This window comes from Trachurus japonicus, chromosome 7 (assembly GCF_045865225.1).
Source record: "Trachurus japonicus isolate A0001 chromosome 7, Traja_1.0".
Lineage (NCBI taxonomy): Eukaryota > Metazoa > Chordata > Actinopteri > Carangiformes > Carangidae > Trachurus > Trachurus japonicus.
The window spans coordinates 2,834,989-2,846,453 of record NC_140913.1 but is presented as its reverse complement, the minus strand read 5'-3'; the positions used below and the strand labels follow the sequence as shown (position 1 = coordinate 2,846,453).

The following is an 11,465-nucleotide window of genomic DNA, read 5'->3' as shown; positions in this document are numbered from 1 at the left end:
AGGAACTCTTCATGGGGTTTGTGCAATGAGGCCCAAAAGTCAAAATTGTGCAGGGGTCAAGTGCTTGTTGGGGAAGGTCTAAAATACATGAGGGGGGAGTTCTTGATTTCCAGACTCTCATTTCGTGTCACTATATATATTTGCCTCTTGATGAAATGGTTTTTTCCACGTCATCATGTAGAGAGGAAGTGAAAACAACCAGCCTGCTCAGAGGATCCGTCTGAGTCTTTGTCCCCAAAATCTTAGCTTAGCTGCGCCCCGGGGGTTCAGGATCAAAGGGTTCAAGGGCATTCTTAAAGTTTAGAGTTCACAGGGGAGGGACAAAGATGGTGGTGGGGGGGGGGGGGGGGGGGGGGGGGGGGGGCGTGGTCGGTGAGGAGGGTGGGGGAGGTTGCAGGTGAAGTTGAAGGTTATAAGGAGGAGATTTTGACCGTTTCGTGGGTGTATGCGGTGGCACGGGTGTTGCGCAGGATGCCGGGGATGGGGGCGGGCGACGGGGGGAGGCTCTCGTCGGGCGTGTTGGCGGGCGGCGTGGGGATGCTGATGATGGCGGCGGTGAAGTCTTGTTCCCCACAGTTGAGCTTCAGGTCGCCCGCCTGGGCGTTCAGACTGGACCGACTGAGGAGGGAGAGACACATGTTGTCACACTGAGGTCAACACAGCACATACACACACAATCCTCTGATCTAAACACAACATTAAAGGTCCAGTGTGTAATAATCGGTGAGGTTTATTGGCAACATCTGAATATAGGGGAGTGCCGGGTCGATTGATACACAACAACGTCTTTTTCAAAGATGACGTTATGTACACAAACATTTTTATCATGTGATCAACCACTCACATGTGTATTCTCTTCGTTACAAGTGTAATTTAACACAATGTTGGATGATCGCGCTGTTTTCTAACTTTGAACGTAAGTTGACATTTGTCTCAAACGCCCCACGTATGCGGGTCATTTGAGACACAGAGGAGGGACGGTTGAAACAGCATGTTTTAAACAGAAACTACTGACATTACTCTCGTTTTTATGAAGCATATCAGACAACATACTAGTGTACTCGTTATTGCCAAAATGTCACATAATTTCTCACAATATAAATAGGTCAAATAAATATTTTTGTCCTGTGCGTAAATGTCAAGATCCGCATTTCGATTAAACTCACCTCTCTTCTTTTGTACGAGTTGTTGGACGACTGCATTTTCATTTCATTTACTTATTTCCCTGTCCTAAGTCATGTTTATGGAGACATATTGTCATTTTTCCCTCGGCATTTTCCCCTCACTTTGCTGAATATCTGTTGATTCATGTCATAAACACGTTTTGTTCATTAAAAATATCTGGTGTTTATTAAAAATACATGTTGTTCATTCAAATCGGTTGTTGTTCATTGCAAAAGAGTTAGGCTATTAATTCGGTGATTTATACAGATATTGATCGTGCAATGTGACCACAATCACTACGCACGGTGGCGTGAGGGACATTTAAAACAGCTGTATCAATCGTCCCTGCAGCGACTACTGACACTTCAACCTGTTTTGCCTCTAAACTTCAAAACTATGACATTGCATAGTTTAGGACCTGTTTATGTACGAATTCATCTGTTGTTAGGTCATATTATCACAAAAAACTACCGCACGTAACATTTTACTTTCCGTAGTCAAAAACCGGTTCGCGCTAATAACTTTTGAATGGTGTGACGTCATTTTACAAGCTTTCCCAGGATTGGTCGGTGTTGAGTAATGAAGGTAGTGACAAAATCTGACGGCTCAAGCTTGTGTGGTTTTCGAGGAAATCGCTGTGTATCAATCGTCCCGTGTATCAATCGACCCGGCGCTCCCCTACTACCAATGAATATATTTGTATAAGTGTATAATCGCTATAAAATAATTATTGTTTGGTTTTCGTAGCCTTATAATTATTCTTGTGTATATATATATACAAGGGTCTTGCTTTAGAGAGTGTTGCCATCTTGCTCCGCCATGTTTGTACAGCAGCCCGAATGGAAAATCCAGCCAGCCAGAGAGCACGATTCAAGAGTTTTGCAAGTTTGGCGTGTTTCGCGTTCATAAATAACCCAACGAAGAACAAGGAGGAAGGAAAGAAGAAGGAGGAGGAAACAGCAGACATATAGTAAAATGGTTTAGATCTTCACCTCATGGCTCCCAGTCGTACCAATCGTGGTAAACAAGTTTTGGGGGAATGACATGCAGGAAAGGTCTGCCCGACGCGGGATTCGAACTGGGGTCTATGGAGAATGCTGCTTTCTGACACCAGCCCCCAGCGGCAGCCGAGGGGATTGCAGTTTTTTGAACGCGGAAGTGAGCTTCACTTCTCAGACCGACAACTGCCCCCTTGTGTAGACCTTTTGGTCAGGTGAGAATACAACAATCGAACTCAGGTACAGACCGAACAAGTGGGCCGAGGTGGTCTCGATGCGGTACCCTAGTGCAGTCCGTTTAAGGTCTGAAAGCAACCTAGCCTCGTAAACCAGCCTCTCGCCGAAATGCATTTCATTTCATTCCGAGGGAGAGTCTGGCCTCATCCCCCCTCTAAGCGTCTGGGCTGGGCGGGAGCTGGGCGGGAGTAGTAGCAAAGACGGTTTAATATCTTTGGTAGTAGCGTTGACAGACAACCCCATTCAGCCAATCAGCAAGTTGGTGTAGTGACGGGGCTTTGCACCAGTCGGTCCCTGATTGGCCAACGTGCTGTGTCAATCACAGCGGGCGACGCTGATTGGCTCGGCCTTCTGAGGGTTTCAGTCCAAACGCTTAGAATGGGGATGGCGATGAGGCCAGACTCTCCCGAGAAATGAAATGAAATGCATTTCGGCGAGAGGCTGGTTTACGAGGCTAAAAGCAACCCACCCTCAACCCAACCTGTTTTCAAAAAGCGTATGCCTTTCACGCTTTCTCCCTGGCAGCCATCTTGCAGCAGGTCTTCTTCGTTGTAAGATTATGAGAACAGTAATGTAAGGCCAGGTTCAGACTACACAATTTTTTTTTTGTCTTTCACGATGGTCTCCATGTCAGATTAAACAATCACAGTGGTATAAATTATTGGCGTGTCTTGGTCGGGAGACTGGCAACACTACAAGTATCACCCCGAACCAATCACACTGCAAAAACTCGAAATCTTACCGAGAATATTTGTCTTATTTCTAGTCAAAACAAATCAAATTATACTCAAAATAAGACTCGTCACATTAAAAAGCAGCTTGTTTTTAGACACTTTTTACTTCTTTCAAGCAGATTTTCACTTGAAATAAGTAGAAAAATCTGATAGTGGAGCAAGTTTTTCTTTCTTATTACAAGCACAAAAAACATGCTTTCACTGGCAGATTTTTCTACTTATTTCAAGTGACAATTAGTTTGAAACAAGTGAAAATGATCTAAAAACAAGTTAATTTTTAGGTGATGAGTCTTATTTTAAATGGAAAGAGATTAGGTTTGACTAGAAATGAGATATTTTGACAAGAAATAAGACAAATATTCTTGGAAAGGTTTTGAGTTTTTGCAGTGCATCGTTCACGGCCGATCATGACCATGATCTTTACACGAAAAAGAAAAGGAAGAAAAACCGATGGTGAAGAAGACAGTCAGTCTGTCCTCCAGAGAGAACATGAGGTACGTTAACAAATGTGTTCACTTCAAAACCATTAACTTACATTGCTACATGAACGCACAACTTCATTGTGTGTAAACAATGCGTCAGAGCACTCTGTCATCCTATTGGTCAACATCGAGGTTCACGTCATACATGTCAGACTATGCAAAGAAATTCAAAAAAGTGTCCCATGCTAGACTTTCTGTCTGGTGTCGTAGAGCATCGTGGAGCGTCCTAGTTATGACACACAACACGTCCGTTCATTGTTCCCGACATTCATTATTGGCCATGACACCGGAAATGTGTCGGCCATGACATAATCATGTAATTCATTAGGTCCGGACCAAAGCAAAAGAACCAACGCACTTTCCCTTTCCTGGTGTGAAAACGCCGTTAGATACAACTAATGCTTCACATTCAAATGTAGATCAATTGTTCAGTCAATTGTGACCCAGGGACTTCCACTCGAATGTCACAATGCAGATACCAAAGCTATGGTCGTTATGTCCAGGTGTGACTCTGTAGGTAATGATTAGACATGTGACATTAAGGACACATCCCAGTATTAGCAGAGCACAGGCTCCAGAATGGCTCCACCCTTGGTGAGGTTCAGGATTTTAATCCTGAGAGCCATACTGGACTTTCTATACATCTACATTCATTTGATTAATTCACAAGTGATGATTAATGTATGAAAGTGTGTTAAACATGTAAGAGGGATCCCCACACTGACACTACTGTACATTATTCACCACCTGCATTTCTCATACACACCACTAGAGGGCTGCATAACACCAGTTCAGATCCCATTTGTTGAAGCTCCAAACTCCTCCAGGGCTTTTTAAAGGGATAGTTCACCCAAAATTGAAATTTCACTCATTATTTACTCACCCTCATGTGGACTAAGGGCTGGGAGAAGTTTCAGAGTCCTCCGTGGCTTCTCTGAGTTACAGGGGGTCTCGGCGTAGCAGTGCATGTCCATATAACGGTTGCAAATGGATACCAACTGTCTTCATAACAAAAATACACACCAAAAAACATCCAAATACCTCCATGCTGCTCGTATGTAATGTCCGTCTTGTATTGAAGCATCGAAATGTGAAATTGTCCCGAAAAAAATTAAATACAAGCTTGTTTGTAGCGGAAGCTTCTCGAAGCTCCTCTTCCCGGTTCGTCAAATTTGGACGAACCAGGGTCTGTCCTCTTCCCAGTTCGTCCAAATTTGACAAACTGGTAAGAGGAGCTTCGAGAAGCTTCCGCTACAAAACAAGCTTGAAATATATAGACTTATTTAATTTTTTTCGGGACAATTTCGCATTTCGGGGCTTCAATACAAGACGGACATTACATACGAGCAGCATGGAGGTATTTGGATGTTTTTTGGTGTGTCTTTTTGTTACGAAGACAGTTGGTATCCATTTGCAACCGTTATATGGACATGCACTGCTACGCCGAGACCCCCTGTACCTCAGTAATCAGAAATTTCAATTTTGGGTGAACTATCCCTTTAACAAACTGAGACAAAGTCATTTGATGGTTAACATAAAAGTGTTTTCCTAGTGACAGTTTGTGTCCATCTGTGTGTGTGTGTGTGTTTACGTTTGTGGTGGTATGGAGGTGGTCTTGATGTGCAGGGTGTCCAGCTCCTGGACGCTGCCTCGGCTGACGGACACGGTGGAGTTGGCCAGCCTCATGGCGGCTCTCCTCCGGGCGCGGCGGGGGCAGCAGCCCGTGGAGTTGTTCTGCGCCCCCTGCTGGCTGGACAGGGAGGTGCTGCGGCTGGTCCTGAAGCCCACCGACTCGGTCATACACAGCTCGCTGTAGTTCATCTCGTCCGTGAACTCGTGGTTCTGAAAGGAGGCGGTGGTGGAGGGGTGGGGGGGTTGGACATAGACCATCAGTCAGTCTGGTTTGTTTCTATAACTTTACAGATTTACATCAGAAAGGGGAAAAGACTGGGGGACAGAATTAAAAGACCACCCCATCTTGGAATGGATACAGAATGCTCCCAGATGTACTGTTTCATACATTTACGATAAACTGAATTCCCAGAAATATATGCCCACAGCAGGAATGAAAGCCTGGGAGAGAGATTTATCTGATTCAGGGCAAAACTTACACTGGAAGACGATTTGGGACAATGTTATTGGAGCATCAAAAAACCCTAATCATCAGTATATATACACCTGAAATTCTGTCACAGAGCAGATCTAATAACACCTAGAATTAGACATCAAATGGGATTAACTACGGACCCATATTGCTCATTTTGTCCCCAGGGAACCTTTGGCTCTTTTGCACATGTTGTATGGGAATGTCCAGGGATTTTGGATTTATGGGAGAAGGTTATTAGCACAATAGCAGTACTAACAGGGGTGCAGCTACCAATGGAACCTGCTATCCTTCTGAATGATGAAAAACACGTCAAATCTGGTTGGCAGGTCTGACAGTGGCAAAGAAAATCATTCATTCATTCATCACTTTTATTGAACTAGCACACTGCTAGGTCTCTTATGTTTTTATCCTGGAATGTGTGTATATTACCAGTCTCTATACTGTATACAGTATTTCTGTTTTTGTCTGTTTGTATTGTGGTATCGTCTTCTTTATTGTTGTTGTTGTGGCTATCTTTTATCTATGTATGTTATTTGTGTATACACTATGTCTAATTTGTAATTATGTTTCTGAGTCTGTGTTGTCCAGAATTGTAAGTGTTTTAGTGTTTTGTTTTCATATTGTGGCTCCTAATGTGTAATCCACCTTTCTTTTTTTTTGGGGGGGGGGGAATTTAAAAAAAAGAAGTTAATAATAAAAAAAGAAAGTGGAAAAGACTGGAGGTGTAATCTGATGGATCTTGTACAGTAAATGCATGATCCAGGTGCAGCGCTCCCCTCCATCAGGAAGATGAATGAATTGTTAATATTCACATATTGATATAAATATCTGCTGCCTGAGCTGACACAGACAACAACATCTGAAACATGAAGTGAAGCAATTTAAAGGCGTCTGAGTTTATTTTGAGGACGTCTGTGATGAAGACAAACAAAAGCTGAAGGTATTTATAAACACATGGTTGTGCATTAGAATCTAAAAAAGTTACATTATTTTTATCAACAGCCCTCAGATGTGTGTGTGTGTGTGTGTGTGTGTGTGTGTGTGTGTGTGTGTGTGTGTGTGTGTGTAGATGTGAGAGGTGAGATGAGCTGAGTCCTCACCGTGGTTTTCTCCAGACAGTGCAGCAGATGGTGGTGTTGATGCTCGAACGCCGATTTGTTCTTCACACACAGAGCCGTGCTGTCGCTGTCCCGGTCCTGACACACACACACACACACACACACACACACACACACACACACACACACACACACACACACACACACACACACACACACACACACACACACACACACACACACACACACACACACACAAATAAAACACAAACATGTTCACGTTAAAGTCATGAAAGTCAATAAATTCACATTTGGGGAAAACAGATCAGTGGTTTCACTGCTGATGAGTGTCAACCTGGTTTTAACTTTTCTTAAAGCACATTCAGAGCTCAGGTAACACACACACACACACACACACACACACACACACACACACACACACACACACACACACACACACACACACTGACAGTGGAGACAATAATGACCCTGTTTTGTTTTACACTAAATTCTGACAGGCAGCAAAACACACAAATATAACATCAGGGGACACAAAAAGTGACGCACTTGAACCGATGTATCATGGCACTGCATCATAATCAGAACACATCAGTTCAATGATTTAATCCTCAAATGTCACAAAGCGTTGAGCAACAGGTGAACCAGGCCAGTTCATCACGTTTTACTGTCCGTCATGGAAACACACACACGCATTGTCGTCTGTGCTACTTGTGACTATTTGCAATGTGTGTGTGTTTCCAAACTGATGAAGAACATTTCTGAAGATGCAACTGTAACAGAGGGTCCGGCTGCACTCACTCACTCACCCATAAAGAACGTGCAAAACCTGACTAGGAATCGGTCATTGACCTCTTGTCACAACGGTTTGCGTGGTCGCCCGCCGTGCATTAACACTGGCTACACAATCTGTTTATATTGTATGTTCTTTGGTTGCGGTGTCTTGAGCTCTCAGGGCCACCGTACTTAAAGCTGAAGTCAGATACATTTATTCATGTGCGTAGATGTTCTGATGATGTTGTGTCTATGAGTGTTGTGTTGTCAAAGGACCCCTTCAAGAAAATACACTTAATGGTTTTGGATGGGATGAGTGAAGTTTTTTAAAAGCAAATTGAAGACCTACCTTTTTAGCCTGGCTTTTAACTGATTCTTATTATTTTTATCGTTATAAAACATTCAATTTAATTTTTTTTATTTAATTTAATTTTTTTTATTATTATTATCTTTTTTATTCTATTTTATCCCACTACACCTGTCTATTTTACTTCATTTTATCTAGTGTCTTTCTCTTCTTCTCATTTTATCTATTTTACTTCATTTTATCTAGTTTTTTTCCCCATTGCAAATGATTTGAGTGTAAGATAGCGTTTCCTTGATGTCTCTAAAATCCAATGTTCTAAAATTATTGTGTATGTGAATGTATGTGTGTCTCCCAATATGTGTCCCCTATGTTCCTTGTTTTTATCATGTGCAGCACTTTGAGCTGCCGTGGGCATGAAAAGTGCTATACAAATAAAGCCTGATTGATTGATTGATTGATTGATTGATTGATTGAAAGTATAAAGTACAGTAAAGTAAAAACAACACAAACAGAGCCACACAATCACACTCGACAAAGACGGTGTGAGAAGACGCTTTAAAAGTGTCCTCAGTGTCTCAGCCTGAGGATCCGTCCACATTCAAACTCCACTAAACCTTTTACTTTGTGCATGTTCCCAAAAGGCTGAGGTGACAACCGAGGGACATTTAATAATGTTTAATCTGATCCCCTCCTCCATCTCTCGCCGTTCCTTCACCGCCCCAACTAATCTCGCTTCGTCTTCTTCTTCTTCTTCCTCTTCCTCTCTCTTGCTATTTATTCCTCCTCTCTGGACCGGCGCTCTCTGATCTTCCATCTCTGTCTCAGATTACACAAACACTCTCATCTTCCCTTTTCCTCTTCTCCTCATTTTCTCTAGGATTGCTCTCCCCCACTTTTTTCTTCATCTTATCATTTTACACTTCCTCCTCTGTCTCCTGCTGCCGTGCCCTCCGCTCCTCAGCCCGCCTCTTTGTCCTCATTATGCACTCTATAAATCCAACAGTCATCCCTCTTTCTTGCTCAGTGCTGAAGAGGGATTAGGACGCAACAATATCTGTGTGTGTGTGTGTGAGAGAGTGTGTGTTCCTCTTCTACCTGAAGCCTAAACCCATTTCACTGATAAAACATTTAAACCCAGAGACCGTTTCATCCTTTAACTGAAGTAACACAAAGACTCAGAGTCGTGATGAAGCTGAAAGCTGAAAAAAATAGTTCCTCAGATCTTCACTCTTGTTCCTGTGTGAGTTTGTCCACCTGCACGTTAACGTCACACTGTCCTGAGTCTGTGTGTTCAGAGTAAGTGGGACAAGTCTATTTACTGAATGGGCCATAAAAGAAAAGTGTGTGTGTGTGTTTTTTATCTTTACGTTGCTGGTAAGAGTGTGCAGCACTATAAAGATAATCACAAACACGCATGTAAATTATTAGATGATATGATACAGTTACATAAACCACAGAACACAGATATCCAGTCCTGTTGAATAATAGACAATAAACATCATCAAATATAAACATAGTCAAAACAAGTTTCATGTTGGAGCTCTCAAACAAAGACAGGTTTAAAGGTCCATACAGCAGGAAGATGTCCTTGTGTTCTTTGATTATAAATCAGCTTTAGGTTCTATATTAAAGAGGAGCTATGTAAGTCCGGTCGCTTTTCCGCTGTTTTTCTAACCCTCCTCCCGACCATGTGCATTTGTTTACAACGAAACCAGCGAGAAATCAATCAATAGAGCGGTAGATAACGTTATATATCCTATACGATGTTACAACCTGTATATTTGTATATAGTTTAATCTGTCAAACAAGAGATTACGTGTTACAGGGCGCTTTTGTGTTGTGGTGCCATAGAGACGAGAGCTGGGACACAAGCCATTTATTAAACCATCACAATTACTCCAAAGCTGGAAAGGTAAGGTAAAAATGTAGCAGAAATAAGCTATAAATCTTCTTCTTTAATACAGTGAAACAATCAAAGCCTCAGTCCACAGAGAAATGCACACAGCATGTATTCTGAAACTGAGCCTTAAAATGAGCCGTCAGGACTTCCTGTGACTTTGTGATGTCACAAAAAAGCAGTCACAGAAACCAAATCCCACGAGGTTTAGATTGTGGGTCCAACCCCCTGGACACACAATCTAAACCTTGTGGGATTTGGTTTCTCTCAGTGTTTATTTGAAATCTGCTTTACTATTATTACTATTATTTATTATTCCCACACAGAAAGAACCTATAGGTTTTAATATAGGTTTGAATATATGTGACATACATAAAATTGGCCGTTTTCATATATACGCATATATGCTAATATATATGGTGCATATATGTACAGATAAACTGCATATAGGTTTCATATATGCGCATATATCCTCATGAGGATATATAGGATATATATATATATGCGCATATATGAAACCTATATGCAGTTTATCTGTGCATATACAGTATGCTGCATATACCGTAATTTCCGGACTATAAGGCGCTACTTTTTTCTCAAGCTTTGAACCCTGCGGCCTGTACAACGATGTGGCTAATTTATAGATTTTTACTGGCCAACGGCCTCCGGGGGGCGCTCTAGCAGGAAGAGCTAGTGAGACAGACATGTGGGGAAAGATTATGCGCCGAAGAAGACACTAGTTTTGCGTTTTGGTGCAGAGTTTTATTTTCTAACCAGGCATGTTACTGTCTGTTGGTGCTGTGTTGATGCCGTGTTGGTGCCTCCGGAGTAATTGTGATGGTTTAACTCGCTACATGACTTGTTACGAGTGAGAACGGAGGCTCTCTATCTTCACCTGGCGTCTCACGGCTGAAAACCAACCTTGCAACATCACTACAGCACCTGGTCGCTGCCCCGTGTCCCAGCTCTCGTCTGCACACCGCAACACAAACGCGCTCCATAACCCATAATCTCTTGTTCATGACGGTAGGCTACTACACAAACACACACGTAACATCGTATGTTATGTAACGTTATCCACCGCTCCATTTATTGATTTTTCGCCGGCTTCGTTGTCAACAAATGGACATGATAGGAGCGTAACCAAAACAGTGGAAAAGCGGTGCGCTTAATAGTCCGGAATTTACGGTATGCTGCATATATGCACCATATATTAGCATATATGCATATACGTATATGAAAACAGCCAATTTTATGTATGTCACATAATCAAACCTATATTAAAACCTATAGGTTCTTTCCGTGTTACTGAACCATTTAAAAAACAAATAGCCAATCAGAGGAGATTCTCCGCGCCTCCGCTCTTTTGATTGGCTGACTGTTACTAGAGCTTTGAGATGTAAAACTACACTGACATGCTTTTAGGTTCCCAAAACCACCACCACCCACATACAGTATCTTCTCATGGATCAACATGTTTCCTGGCTCTGGGCTGTTCCTGCTCAGGTTCCTGTCAGCAGCTGGAGGTGAGTGTCAGGAAGCCTGGACGATGATGGATCTCACATTCAGTCCTGTTAAAATGTGACGAGGACTGACACACCAGCTGCTGTGACAGCTGGTGAAGGGGAAAACCCACAGCTCCACCTTCACTTTGTAAACACCGAGGCTGGGACTCACCCCTCCCTCTGT

General features: G+C 42.5%; 1 protein-coding gene across 1 annotated transcript in view; it reads right to left on the bottom strand.

Annotated features, from left to right (window-relative positions):
• Positions 1-368: 368 nt before the first annotated feature.
• Positions 369-11,465, bottom strand: part of kcnd1 (potassium voltage-gated channel, Shal-related subfamily, member 1) — a 90,892-nt gene continuing 79,795 nt past the window's right edge. The window contains exons 6-8 of the mRNA XM_085780801.1: positions 6,823-6,918; positions 5,207-5,457; positions 369-618 (exon numbers count right to left, since the gene is read on the bottom strand). Coding sequence (XP_085636927.1) covers positions 411-618; positions 5,207-5,457; positions 6,823-6,918 — 555 coding nt within the window. The 3' untranslated portion in view covers positions 369-410. The remainder of the gene's footprint in view (positions 619-5,206; positions 5,458-6,822; positions 6,919-11,465) is intronic.